At 48.0% G+C, this 15076-nt stretch overlaps 1 protein-coding gene across 4 annotated transcripts in view; it reads left to right on the forward strand.

The window, feature by feature from the left end:
- BRD8 (bromodomain containing 8) overlaps positions 1–12577 on the forward strand; it is a 115682-nt gene extending 103105 nt beyond the window's left edge. For all 4 annotated transcript variants that reach the window (XM_075856747.1, XM_075856748.1, XM_075856749.1 and 1 more), the window contains one exon: positions 12446–12577. In XM_075856747.1, the coding sequence (XP_075712862.1) occupies positions 12446–12541 (96 nt within the window). In that variant the 3' untranslated portion in view covers positions 12542–12577. The remainder of the gene's footprint in view (positions 1–12445) is intronic.
- Positions 12578–15076: the final 2499 nt, after the last annotated feature.

A 15076-nucleotide genomic window follows, 5' to 3' on the forward strand; every position in this document is an offset into this window, starting at 1 on the left:
CAGATGAAGCAGGAAGAGACCGGGTGTTCTTGGTAGTAGGAAATCTGTAAATTTTGAGGAAATGCGCCACACCTCCGACCAAAAGTCCGTCAGCTTGGCGCAATCCCAAAAAATATGTAAGAGAGTACCCACATGGTCACCACATCTCCAACACAACGGTTAAACCGCCGGGAACATCACATGCAATCTGGAAGGCACCCTATACCATCGAGACAGAATCTTATACCCTGCTTCTTGAAATCTACTAGCCATAGAGGACTTATGTGTCGTGTGGAACATGTGTTCCTTATGCTCAGGGGTAAATGTGAGGCCTAAGTCCCTCTCCCAACTAAGCAAGTATGGAGGCGTGGGTAGATCGGAAGGAGAGATCAGGGGAGCATAGAGCCTAGATAACGCGTGTCGGATTGTGCCCGCACCCGTACATAATACCTCAAAGGGGGAGTGATCTCGCGCATATGCCGCTGGCTCCGCTAAGGACACGAGGAAGTGTCTCAATTGGGCGACCTGCCATACAGAAAAAGGGATCGGATCCGACAAGGACGACAGCTGGGTACCACTCATCCACACCTCATCCACAAAATGGGCAGCACGTCCTCTCCCTGCCTTCAACCAGTGCTGAAAAGGGCCTCCCTCCTGCCCCTGGGGGAAATGCAGGATTACCCAAAACCGGAAACATCGGGGATGGAGAGGGGGAGACTTCCTTACGAGTAAAAATCCGCGCCGCAACCGCCAGAGTGGGCCCTATTGTCGGGTGCGTCCGTGCTGTCTGAGGGACATGTGTGCCTAACCACGGCAGGGCCTGTAACGGAACTTCCATAAAGACCTGTTCCATGGACACCCACTCTTTAGTCTCCGCATGTCTGAACCAGTCCAGAATTCGTACCAAGTGGGAGGCCTGATGATAGGACACGAAATCCGGAAGGCCCACACCGCCCTCACACTTCGCACGAAAGAGCATGGATCTGGCAATACGAGCAGGTTTCCCCGCCCAAATGAACTTATGAAGCATAGACAGCAGGGACTGAAAGAAGGGGCGCGGGATGTGTATCGGCAGAGCCTGTAAGACGTACAGGATCCGCCGTAAAATGTTCATTTTAAATATAGCACATCTCCCGAACCAGGTAAAAGTACCCGATGTCCACGAGTCCAAGTCCCTCTTTACCCTTTGAAGGAGGGGTGGGAAGTTCACCTCATAGAGGCGAGACAGCACACTCGGGAGCCTGACTCCCAGATACTTGAGCGAGTGTCTAGCCCACTTGAAGGAGAACGACTCCACCAGGTCGGCCACCAGAGTTTGTGTCAATGATATGTTAAGCGCCTCCGACTTTGAATAATTGATTTTAAAACTGGACAGTGTCGAGTATTTACCCAACTCCGCCATCAGGTTAGGCAAGGAAATCCTGGGGGCTGTGATAAAGAAAAGAAGGTCATCCGCATAAGCGGCTACCTTGTGGGACCTGCCTCCCAATTCTACCCCCGCAATATCTGGATTGGAGCGGATGTGGCACAAAAAGGGCTCCAGGTATAAAACAAAAATCAGTGGGGATAAGGGGCAGCCCTGATGCGTACCATTAGATATTGCGAATGTAGTGGAGAGGTGGCCATTGACCTTTACCTGTGCTGATGGGGAGGAGTATAGACCCGAGATCCAGTTCAGCATATGTGCCCCCAGCCCTATATGGCGCAAAGTTGCCCGCATAAATTCACAGTTGACTCTGTCGAAGGCCTTTTCCGCATCCGTCGAGAGAAAGCAAGTGGGAAGCCCAGAGGTGGTTGCTCGATACATCAAATTAATTGCTCTTGTGGTATTGTCCCGCGCTTCCCGTGAGGGCATGAAACCCACCTGGTCCTTATGAATTACATTATGTAGTAACGGAGACAGTCGTTGGGACAGAATCTTCGCGAAGAGCTTAAGATCCACGTTCAACAAGGATATTGGGCGGTAATTCTGACATAAGGCAGGGTCCTTACCCTCCATTGGTATCACCGTGATGTGCGCCCTCAGCGTATCCCGGGGAATGGTTCCCCCCTCTGTGAGTGAGTTAAATGCGTTCAGGAAGTGGGTCGAGAGCACGTCTGAACATGTCTTATAATATTGTATCGGTAGACCATCTGGGCCCGGTGCCTTCCCGACCGGGGAGTCCTTCAGTGCCCACGACAACTCGTCTAAGGAAATGGGGACCTCCAAGGCCTCAATTGCCTCTGGTGGAATGCTTTTCATCCCCGAGGACCTGAGGTACTGCTCAATCTTTCCCAAGTGGCTGCCGCCTCCCGGGGAAGAAGGTGCATGAGGGAGGTTATATAACGAGTGGTATTAAGCACGGAAGGCCTCCGTGATATCATGTGGGAGCTGTAAGTGCCTGTTATGGGAGCCTATAATGTGGGGTACATATGTACTGGAACGTGTCTTCCGAAGTGCCCGTGCCAACATCCTACCCGGTTTGTTACTAAATTCATAGAAGTGTCTCCTACACTTGACTATGGTGGCCCGGGCCTTAGAAAGACAGAGCGAACGTACTTGCTCTCTCAACTGCCCCAACTCCGCCCCTATACCCCTATCCTGAGACACCTTATGGGTCTGTTCTAATCGATGAATCTGGGACAATAAGTCCCGGAGGTGCGCCGCCCTCTCCTTCTTAATTTTGGAACCAATACGTATAAAGGAACCCCGAATCACACATTTGTCGGCTTCCCAGATACAGAAGGGGTCCACTCCCGATGCGACGTTCATTTCAAAGTACTCCCCCAGGTCGCGGCGGATGTCCGAGACCACCACCGAATCCTGTAGGAGTGAGTCATTCAGTCGCCATTGCCATGGGCGTGGGTGGGCTGTTTGACGCGCGAGAGTAAGTGTAATAAGGGCATGGTCCGAGAAGGTGATATCGTCTATAGAGGCGGACGTGAGGGTAGCGAGGTGAGGGTGGCCTAAAAAGAAGTAATCCAATCTAGAGTATGAGTTATGAGGGGCCGAGAAAAACGTGTAGTCTTTGGTTGAGGGATGCATGAGCCTCCACGTGTCAACCAATTGATGCTCGTGAAGTAGCCGACGTATGCGACGATGTGCCGACCGTGTTAGAGAGGAGTGCCCACGGGAGGAATCTAAAGTGGGGTCTAAAGTGACGTTCAAATCCCCCCCCAGTATAAGAGTGCCTTCCAGAAAGTCATCTAGATCTACGAGGACCTTTTCCAAAAAGGCCACCTGACCCGTGTTAGGGAGATAATATGAGGCCAGTGTGTACAGAGTGTTTTCCAGCTTACCCTTCACGAAGAGGTATCGTCCCGCCCCATCTGTGCGAGTCTCCACATGCTCCCAGGGAAGAGATCTGGAGATCAAGATGGAGACCCCCTTAGTCTTGGAGTCCGGGGACGTACTATGGAACCCTTCCGGGAAGTGAGAGTCCGTGAGTTTCGGTACGCAGTCAGCCCGAAAGTGGGTCTCCTACAGGAATGCCACGTGCGCCCTCTTTGTCCACAGGAGACGGAGAATGGAGGACCTCTTTTCCAGAATGTTCAGACCCTGTGCATTTAAGGAGACAACGGTAAGATCAGTCATAGTGGACAGGTGGGTGTACGAATGAGGGTAAGGACAAAAGACAGGAAAGACCAGAGTTAGAGAAAGAAAAAGAAAACAACGCCTGCACCAAAAACCAAAGTGCAGGAGCAAACTGCAACACTCGCCCTCTAAAATCGGAGTATACTTTCCTACCACTACTCAACGTGGACTATGTCGTTCTCAGAGGAATTGCTCCGACCACGACACAGCCACACGGAACCCTAATGGGGAACGAAGAAAGACAGCGATGTAAGAGACAGTGTCAGTGCAATAAACAACTACAAGGTATATTTCGAAAATGGCACAACCCCGGACCCACGGGATTACCTAGCACGAAAAACCTACCCACCCCCCGTGGAACTAACCCATGAAGCCCAATCAGACTCGAATATACTCCCCAGACCGGAATTTATGTCAGGTGACCCCTGAGGCCACATCAGCGACGACTACAGTTCAGAATGACGGGGAGCCCTGTGGAGAAAAAAGGGGTTAAGTGCATGTAACGTCCCACACATGAACGTAGAAATCAATCTCTCTGCGGGGATCGTCTCCTCTGGGCTCGTGGTTCGAGCATTCCTGCCCCGTCTTCTCTGCGTGGGGATGACCGCCCTAGAAACCGTGAATCAGACCGCTCATCTCCAGGTCGAGGTGTTCGGTGGGGTACGAAATCAGGATAAGGGCCACTTCTAGTCGAAAAGGGTGCTGGGGGTTCAGTCCAGTCTGGTAACCGCACCGGTGATATATCCAGGAAGCGGAAGGCCTCCTCCAAATCCTCAGGGGACCTGACCACAAATGACTGCCCCTGTCTGCGGAGGATGATGTGGAAGGGGTGACCCCATCTGTATGTAGCTCCAGCGGACTTGGTTGCTTCTAGTAATGGACGGACAAGCCTGCGCATGGAGAGGGTCAGTCGGGAAACGTCCGGCAGTACAATGATCTCCGAGCCCTGAAATGTAACAGCTCCCTTCTCCCACGCTCTCCGGGCAATCTCCTCCTTCTGCTTATAAAAGTGTACCCGACAAATGACGTCTCTGGGACGATTACCATCTCTGACCCGGGGACCCGCCAGCCTATGCACTCTGTCCATCTCAATGGCCATATCACGTGGGCGGTCCAGGAGATTATTGAAAATGTGTGATACAGCGTCATAGAGGCCATCAGGGGGGACCGATTCTGGTAATCCTCTCAACTTCAGATTATTACGTCGCCCCCTATTTTCGACATCATGCAAATGGAGCGAGAAGTCCCGTAATTGTGACGCTTGGGTGGCCAGGGACTGAGAGAGAACCGATATGTCCACCGTAGATATGGAGTTCAGGTGCTCCAACGTTTCAACCCTCGCCGTCAAGGCCCGGACCTCCTGTGTAACCGTCCTAATGGCCCTGTCATGTTTCTCCTCAAACCGAGACAGGCGTTGATCTAGATCCGTTTTGGTGGGCAGCACCTTCACCATCTCCCACAATTCCGCCAGGGTCCGCTCCATAGACAGCGGGGGGCCCACCAACACACTGGGCAATGGGTCCCCAGCACTCCCTGAGGGGACAGGTGATCCCCGAAAGATGGCCGGCGTGGCCTGGCTCAGCAGGCCGTCGTGTAGGGGGAGCTGCTGTGAAGTGGCAGGGAAAAATGGCGTCTCCGCCTCACTGCCCGGCAAGGCCACCTGGATCGCCCCCTGTCTTGCCTCTATCTGCGGCTGTAGCGGGGGAAAGTCCTCATTTCCAGTGGGCTTGACCAACCCATCGGCCTTCAGGCCCCCACTGACCTTCCTCTGGAGACAACGTCATATCCACCCCTGAAGTCCGGGAACTGCCGCCAGCAGGAGAAGTCTGGGCCGATGAGGAGAGCGGCGGCAAGCAGCCACGCTGCAGCGGGGTCTGGGTGCGGCCTGCAGGTGGAGTGGAGGAGGAACGCGGCGGGATCCCGTCCTTTGTGGAGCGGAGGTATCTGCCGATATCCGAGGCGCCAGCTGGGACCGGGAGAGTTTTGCGGTGTCTCCCTCTTGTCATCCTGCGGTGGGGACCGGTATGTATGCCCTGTCGGGCGGTTTACTGTTCGGCGGGTCCGGAGCTGCAGCAGAACACGTCCTCACTCCGCCATGTCTAAGCCACGCCCCTCCAAGTTGTATTTTTTAATAGCACCATTTTGAGGCACATATTATTTATTGATTAACTTTTATTAACTTTTTTTGGGGGGGATAGAAAAAAAAAATTTCGCTACTCTTTTTTGCGTCCTAAATCTACGCCGTTTACCGTGTGGTATAAATAACACAATAAGTTTATTCAGCGGGTTGTTACGATTGCAACTATACCAAATTTGTATCGTTTTTGTATGTTTTACATTTTTTTTCAAAATTATTTGTTTTTGTGTCTCCATATTTGAAGAGCCGTAACGTTTTTATTTTTTCGCCGATGCAGTTGTATGAGGGCTTTTTTTTTGCGGGAAGACTTGTAGTTTTTATTGGTACCATTTTGGAGTAGATGCGACTTTTTGATCACTTTTTAATCACATTTTCAGTCAGGATTCACAGAAAACAGCAATTTTTCCGTTGTTTTTTATTTCATTTTTTACGGCGTTCACCGTGCGGGTTAGTAATGTAATAGCTTTATAGTCGGGGTCGTTACGGAAGAGGCGATACCAAATATGTGTAACTTTTTTACTTTATTTTGGTTTTTTAATAGTAAAGCATTTTGAAAGGGGAAAAGCTGGGTTTTTAATTATTTTTCAAATTTTTTTTTTATTAACTTTATTAAACTTTTTTTTTTACTAGCCCCACTAGGGGACTTCACTATGCGATCTTCCGATCGCTATTATAATACACTGCAAAACTTTTGTATTGCAGTGTATTATGCCTGCGTATATAAAGTACAGTGAAGTTTACCGCTCAGACGGCACTGGTAACAGTCCAATATCATTCAGTATAGACACTCTCTCCCAGAAAAATGCAGTGGACAGTCCGCAATCCAATGAGGGTGTGGATGGTAATTCTTATCCTTGTAGTTCCACCAAGCTCCTTATCGTCTCCCTCCACATTCAAAGAACTCCTGGTAGGAAAAGGATCTTATGTCTCTAATAGATGGAAAAAGGAAGACACATAGTGCAACACCCTCTGCAAAAAGATTGCTCCACGCCAAGTTTAATCCATACTCACAGAAGAGAGAGTGTTTGGCGTGCCGCCTAGAAATTTTAAAGATTTTTACTTACCTTGATGCTTTTATTTCTTGTTACTTCGAGAGTGTTTGGCGTGCCGCCTAGAAATTTTAAAGATTTTTACTTACCTTGATGCTTTTATTTCTTGTTACTTCTGTGAGTATGGATTAAACTTGGCGTGGAGCAATCTTTTTGCAGAGGGTGTTGCACTATGTGTCTTCCTTTTTCCATCTATTAGAGACATAAGATCCTTTTCCTACCAGGAGTTCTTTGAATGTGGAGGGAGACGATAAGGAGCTTGGTGGAACTACAAGGATAAGAATTACCATCCACACCCTCATTGGATTGCGGACTGTCCACTGCATTTTTCTGGGAGAGAGTGTCTATACTGAATGATATTGGACTGTTACCAGTGCCGTCTGAGCGGTAAACTTCACTGTACTTTATATATGCTATTTAGGGTATTTGTTGGATCATACCCAATTTAGTTTTGCCTGCTCCGGTCTGAGAGAGATTTTGTGGGTATTTGAGCCAAGAGAAACCACCATTATATTTGTATTATGCCTGCGGCATGATCTAGCAGGCAGTCGCTCCAGGCAGACCTGGGGGCCTTTATTAGGCCCCCAGCTGCCATGGGAGACTCAGACACTCGGCGATCGTATCGCCGGGTGTCGGTGGGAGAGAGAGGGAGCTCCCTCCCTCTCTCCAAAACCACTCAGATTTGGTTCTCGCTATTGAGCACCGCATCTGAGGGGTTAAACGGGTGAGATCGATACTAATATCGATCTCACCCGGCAGAGCAGGGACGCTCCCAGCCCTCAGCTGCCTCTGGCAGCTGAGAGCAGGGAGATTTGACAGCTCCCTGCTCTGTTTACTTATTCCGATGCCGCGACGTAAAAAGTCTATGGCATCAGAATAAGGCCCGTTAGTGACCGACGTAAAAACACTATGGGCCGGTCACTAACGGGTTAATTAATGTGTTCATTTTATTATTCAAGTTGCTACGATCGCGGGGATACCATATATGTGTATGTGTGATTTGTTTTGACACTTTTACTAAATAAAACCACTTTTTGGGCAAAAAAAGTAGTTTTATTTGATTTTCACTGTCATTTATTTTATTTTTTTTCACAAACTTTATTTAACTGATGTACATTTATTTTTTTAGTCCCACCAGGGGACTTCACTATGCGATCTGCCGATCGCATATATAATGCTTTGGTATACTTAGTATACCAAAGCATTATTGCCTGTCAGTGTAAAACTGACAGGCAATCTGTTAGGTCATGCCTCCGGCATCGCCTAACATGCAGATGCTGAAGGCACACCTGGGGGTCTGTGTTAGACCCCCGGCTGCCATGGGAACCCGACGGCGACCCGCGGTTTCTTTGCGGGGGCGCCGATGGGGTGACAGAGGGAGCTCCCTCCCTCTGTCAAACACATTAAATGCCGCTGTCACTATTGACAGCAGCATTTAATGGGTTAAACTGCCGGAATCAGAGTGCGCTTCGATTCCGGCAGTTGCAGCAGGAGCCAAGCTGTGTATATAACAGCCGTGCTCATGCCGCTGATCGCGTTGGTACAGTCTCAGTACCCGCGCCATCACAGGACGGATATATCCGTCCTCTTGCGTGAACTAGCAGCTGCTGAGGACGGATATATCCGTCCTTCGGCGTTAAGGGGTTAATGGTAACATTCATTGTTTACTTTTAGTGGATAACATTCTGTCCATGGTCTGCCGCAGGGAATTCCGGGCGAAAATGCGCACCAAACTGTGCTGTAGTTTTCCGTCCGGAATGTTTACTGCGAATAGCTGCAGCACTAAAGCCGGCCGGCCTCCTGGGATGACGTCTCATCCCAGGAGACCACTGCAGCCTATGATTGGCTGCAGCGGCGGTCACATGAGATGAAGCATCATCCCAGGAGGATGAAACACAGACTCCTAGGTAAGTTTATTTTTTTATGAGTTTTTTTGCGGTGGGATAGATGCAAAAATGGAACAGCTGCTATTTGATGCAGTATTTACATCCCCATTGAATTCAATGGGGAAATCCCGCAACATATAAGCAGCGTTTACGTAAAGAGAATTGACATGCTGCGGAATGTATTTTCACACTACAGATCAATTTATGAGCGGTTTTTCTGCTCAGTATTTAAGCAGCATGTGGATGATATTTTTTCAATCTCATCGACTTTGCTGCTACTGTATTTGCTGCGGATTTTACGCAACTAATTCCGTTGCGGAAAATCTGCAGTATTTATGCAACGTGTATACTGGCCCATACTGTCAATCCTTATTCAAACAAGCGTGTGTCAAATCGGCTATGAAAAACGTCAGTTTTTCACTGCCGATTCGCAGCCGTGCAGGACCTGTTTTCACAGATCCCTCATAGACTTGAGTCTATTGAGAGTTCCGTGAAGACGGACAAAAATAGGACAAGTCCTATTTTTTCGTGGACCCTTCACACGGTCCATTAAAGCAACGTCCGTGTGAATAGCCCCATAGAATTACATGCAGCCGTGTGACGGTTGTTAAAAAACGTCCGTCACGCGGCCGATCTATACGCTCGTCTGAATAAGACATAACTGTAACGAGCCGTGCACCTGTGTGTCATAACATGACCATGGACAGAATTCTTTTCACTGGAAGGAGTGTGGAGCAGCCTTACGGGCTGAGCCTGCTCCATAGAACGAACGCGTTGGCTGTGTGTTACAGCTGACACTTCAGGGTAACGAACAGTATCCCGTTTAACCCGTTAAATGCCACGGTCAATAGCGACCGTGGCATTTAAATGTCTAGAAACAGAGGGACGGCCCCCTGTAACATTGCAATGTTGGTTGGCATGGCAGTCTGGAGGCCTGATAAAGGCCCTCAGGTCTGCCATCTTTGAAGGGCTTCATAGGAGAGTGTCAGTATCACGGTATACCGCAATGCATTAATATTGCAGTATATCATGCAAGTTAGATCGCTGTTTCCAGTCCCCTAGGGGGACAGGTAAAAAACAGTAAAATAAAAAAATTTGAATAATTAAAAAAAACAAAAACCTTTTCCCATTTTCCCCTTTTCACAATCTAAGAAAAAAAATTAAGATATCGACGCATCCGTAAAACGTAAAAGTCTGAACTATTACAATATACTGTATAATTATTTAGACAGCACGGTGAACGAAGTAAAAAATTAAAACCGCCAGAATCTCTGTTTTTTGGTCACTTCAACTCCCACAAATAATGGAGTCAAATGTCATCAAAAAGTCTCGTGTATCTCAAAATTAAAATGACAGCTCAAACCCTAAAAAATAAGCCCTCATATCGCTCAATTGACGGAAAAATAAAAAAGTTATGGCTCTCAGAATGTGGAGACAAAACGCAAATTTTAGTTTTAACAATCAGTTTTTTCCTTGTAAAAGTAGTAAAACATAAAAAAAGATATATCAATTTAGTATCACCGTAATTGTATTGACCCGCAGAATAAGGTTAACTGCCGTTTTCCCCGCACGGTGAACGCCGTAAAAACAAAACCCTCCTAAAGATTGAGGAATCGCTGTTTATTTCCTATTCCACCCCACAAATATATGTTTTCCAGTTTCTCACTACATTATATGGTACAATAAATGGCCCTCATACAGCAATATTGATGGAAAAATAAAAAAGTTATGGCTTTTGGAAGCTGGGGAGAAAAAACCTTAAGTGAAAATCCTAAAAATGGCTGCGGCGGGAAAGGGTTAATGGGACTGAGTTGTAATACGAGGTACAGCCATAACTATAAGATATATAATGTAGCCATGCTGCACATTCTCATAAGCTACAAGCGAACAAACAGGGTATGCCCACACATAGCAATAAACACTGTGGATTTTCTGCATCAGTAGCAGCAGAGTGGATGAGATTGAAACAAATCTCATCCACACACTGCAAAAAAAATCTGCCGAAAAAACATTCATAAATTGACCTGCAGTGCTATTTTTTAATCCGCAGCATGTCAATTTATGTTTTGGAATCACTTTTCTGTTGCAGGTTTTCCCAATTGAATTCAATGGGGTTGTAAAACCTGCAACAATTTTGTTGCGATTATTGCGGCAGAAAAGCTCAGAAAAAAACCCCCTTATACTTACCCTGTTCTCTATACTTCTCCGTTAAGGCTGGCTTTCTCAGTTGATGTTACATCCCATGTGACTGCTGCAGCCAATCACAGGTGACGCGTTGCCATGACTACGGAGACCGGGATAAGTATAAGATTTTTTAACTGCTGTTTTCCGCAGTGGACATTCCACCAGAAAAATTGCACCACAATTTGGTACTGTGTAATTTTTTACGCAGCATTTCTTCCCTGTGTGAACATGGCCATATATTTCACACTCAACAAGTGGGCCTGTGTGCTTTCAAATTCCAGGGCTTAATTTCAGCCCCAGTCCGGCCCTGGTAATGTCCCTATGGTAAACTATATTAGCAGTGGCGTAACTGCGGCGGTAGCAGCAGTAGCGGCTGCTACGGGGCCCGGGGCTTGAGGGGGCCCGGTGGCGCCGCTAGCAGCCGTTATGGCTACTACAGCGGTAGCGTCGCTACTGTGGGGCCGCGACGCCGAGCCTTACACAGGCCCTCTCATGCCTGTAGGTGTCGCTAGCACCGGAGGGGGCCCCAGTGCTAGCGGCAGCCAAATACATGTATTAGCACTGAATGGCCGGGCATGTTCCGTGCCTGACCATCCAGTGCCTTACAATGACACTGATTGGCTAGCGGCGCGATGACATCATCGCGCCGCTTCCATGCTTGGAAGGTGCTGATTGGCGGGGCAAGTCATTCTGCCCCGCCAATCAGCGTCATTGGAGGACGCTCGTTCAGCTCCTGCAGACATGCTCAGAAGAGAGCATGTCTGCATCGCCAGTGAACAGCGTGGGAACCGGAGAATGTGAGTATGTCAAGTTTTTGTTTTTTTTCCCTCATAAAAATGTGAATGGCATTATCTATAGTGGGGGGGGGGGTCATCTTTATGTGGGCTATTATATATAGGGGGTCTATATGTGGGGCAGTAGCTACAGGGGGGTCTATATGTGGGGCAGTAGCTACAGGGGGGGTCTATATGTGGGGGTGTGGGCCATTATATACAGGGGGCTCTATATGTGGGCCATTATATACAGGGGGGGTCTATATGTGGGGGTGTGGGCCACTATATACAGGGGGCTCTATATGTGGGCCATTATATACAGGGGGCTCTATATGTGGGCCACTATATACAGGGGCGGTCCATATGTGGGCCACTATATACAGGGGGGTCCATATGTGGGCCACTATATACAGGGGGGTCTATATGTGGGCCACTATATACAGGGGGGTCTATATGTGGGCCACTATATACAGGGGGGTCTATATGTGGGACACTATATACAGGGGTGGGTTACCTGTGGGGCACTAGCAACAGGGTGGCTATATGTAGTGCACAGTCTACAGGGGTGGGCTATATGTGGGACACTATATACAGGGGGAGCTATATGTGAGACACTATATACAGAGGTGGGCTATACGTGGATCACTAACTATAGGGGAAGCTATATGTAGGGCAGCACGGTGGCTCAGTGGTTAGCACTATTGCCTTGCAGCTCTGGAGTCCATATGTGGGCACTATCTACAGGGGCTTCTATGTAGGTCACTATCTACAGGGGGCACGGTGTGTGTGTGTGTGTGTGTGTGTGTGTGTGTGTTTGTGACAGTTATATTTAGATGTGTTGAGAATTTTAACTTTGTTTATAGGTGCAGAAATGTTTTAAAAGTGAGAAGCTGAAGACATCTAAACGGAAAACTGCAGAAATGGGTCATGGCCGGGAGAAATCCATCATAGATGTCTGAACCGGAGGGAGAAGAAAAGAACTAGAATCTGAGACGTCACCGGTGAGTCACTTAATGTAAATGTTTATTCTGCCTCTAATCAGTAATGTAGTCACTGTATGATCTGCAGCGAGATGATGGTGATAGGATTTTTTTTGTGAAACCGCATCTCCCAGCATATCCTTACCATTGTTCAGGCCATGCTGGGAGCTGTAGTTTTACGCCGTACAAACCTATACGCAGTGGCGTAACTACCGCTATAGCAGCCGTAGCGACTTCTACAGGGCCTGCAGCATGAGGGGGCCCGTGCCACCCGCCGGCACGGCCCCCTCCCATGGCCGCAGGCTCCGCTAGCAGCCGCTATGGCTGCTACAGCGCGACGCCACTGAAGGGGTTGTTCCTACATAAGACATGTATCCCCTATCCACAGGATAGGGGATACATGTGTGATCGCTGGCAGCGATGAGGAGAACGGGGGACCGAAAGTCCCCCCTAAGTTCTCCATGACAAACCTCGGACTTCCGGGGTCTGTGTCGGCAGCTCCGTAGAAATGAATGGAGCGCCGGTCGGGCTTGTGCGCATGCGTGACTAGCGCTCCTTTCATTTTTATTGAACTGCGCAGACGCCGGAAGTCCGAGGTTAGTCATGGAGAACTTCGGGGGACTTTCGGTCCCCCGTTCTCCTTATCGCTGCCAGCGATCACACATGTATCCCCTATCCTGTGGATAGGGGATGCATGTCTTTTGTAGGACAAACTATAGGACGTTTTTTTTTGGGGGGGGGGGGGCTATATGGCGTTATCTACAGAGGGGTTCTGTATGGCGTTATCTACAGGGGGGGCTGTATGGCGTTCTCTACAGGGGGGACTGTATGGCGTTATCTACAGGGGGGGTCTGTATGGCGTTATCTACAGGGGGGCTGTATGGCGTTATCTGCAGGGGGCTGTGTGTGGTGCTATCTATAGGGGGGCGCTGTGTGGTGGAATCTATAGGGAGGCACTATCTACAAGGGGGGGGGAGGGTTGTGTGATACCCAGCAGAGGGGGGGCCCCAGTCAAAAGTTTGCTATGGGGCCCAGTCTTTCCTAGTTACGCCCCTGTATATTAGCCATGTGCAGTAGCACATTTTTACATCGCGTGCATTGAAATACTGTACTATATGAAGCTATATGAAAAAGCACAAGTAATTTTGACTAAACTTTCTTTGTCTTTTTTTTGTCTTAGATTTTGAATGAGCAAGTGGAACAACGTTAAACAGAATATATGTTGCTGCTCTCTGTACAATGTTAATCTTTTGTTTGTGTTCTGATAAAAAAAAGTGTTATATAATTATATGTTTAGATTTCATATAATTTGATTTGTATGTTTCTTGTTCAAAAAGGCATTAAAAAATTGTTTCGGACTGGAAGGGGTAGCTCAATTTTTTATCAGGATTTTTTTTTTTCATTGCAAAACCTGATTTATATTGGCAATGTAAGGGTATGTTCACACGCAGTGGTTTCAGACGTAATTCGGCTGTTTTACGCCTCGAATTACGCCTGAAAAAACGGCTCCATTACGCCTACAAACATCTGCCCATTGCTTTCAATGGGAATTACGATGTTCTGTTCCCACGAGCCTTTATTTTACACGTCGCTGTCAAAATACGGCGCGTAAAATGACGGCTCGTCAAAAGAAGTTCAGGACACTTCTTGGGACGTTTTTGGAGCCGTTTTTCATAGACTCTATTGAAAACAGCTTCAAAAACGGCCGCGAAAAACGCAAGTTGCTCAAAAAACTTCTGAAAATCAGAACGTGTTTTCCGCATGTAATTCAATGGGGCGTTCACACGGCCGTTGTTTCAATGGGCCATGTGAAGGGTCCATTGAAGAATAGAACATGTCCTACTTTCTTCCATTTTCACGGATCCCTCCATAGACTCAAGTCTACGGGGATACGTGAAAACGGGTCCCACGCGGTTGAAACTCGCTGAGTTTCCTCACGTTTGTGTGAATAAGCCCTTAGGCTTTCTTTTGTGGCATAGAGTATTATTTTTAGATGTTGCACTGGTGTGACCCCCTGCTGCCCCCAAACTGAACATGTAAACTCTGCCTCATTTATGGAAATTAGTGCAGCCTAAAGGCTATGTTCACACTGAGTTTTTTGCAGGAGGAATTTCTGCCTCAAAATTCCGTTTGGAAGTTTGAGGCAGATTTTCCTCTCCCTGCACGCCGATTTTCGCGGCGTTTTTCGCCCGTGGCCATTTAGCGCCGCGGGCATAAAACGCCGCGAAATACGCTTTCTCTGCCTCCCATTGATGTCAACGGGTAGTCAGAGGCGTAAACGCCCGAAGCTTCTTTGTCCCGCAAGGCGGGAAATCAATGGGAGGCATTTTAGGGCCGTTTTGCGGCACGGTTTCCACGTCATAAAACTCGTCAAAAAACTCTGTGTGAACATAGGTGGAGTTGGTCATAGCAAACCATCACATCTATTTATATTCTAACCTGTATTTACAAAAAAAAAATGAAAGCTGCAATTAAATTGGCTGCTATAGACAACAACTCCTCCCGTATACTCTC

This window comes from Rhinoderma darwinii, chromosome 3, assembly GCF_050947455.1.
Source record: "Rhinoderma darwinii isolate aRhiDar2 chromosome 3, aRhiDar2.hap1, whole genome shotgun sequence".
In the NCBI taxonomy this organism is placed as follows: domain Eukaryota; kingdom Metazoa; phylum Chordata; class Amphibia; order Anura; family Rhinodermatidae; genus Rhinoderma; species Rhinoderma darwinii.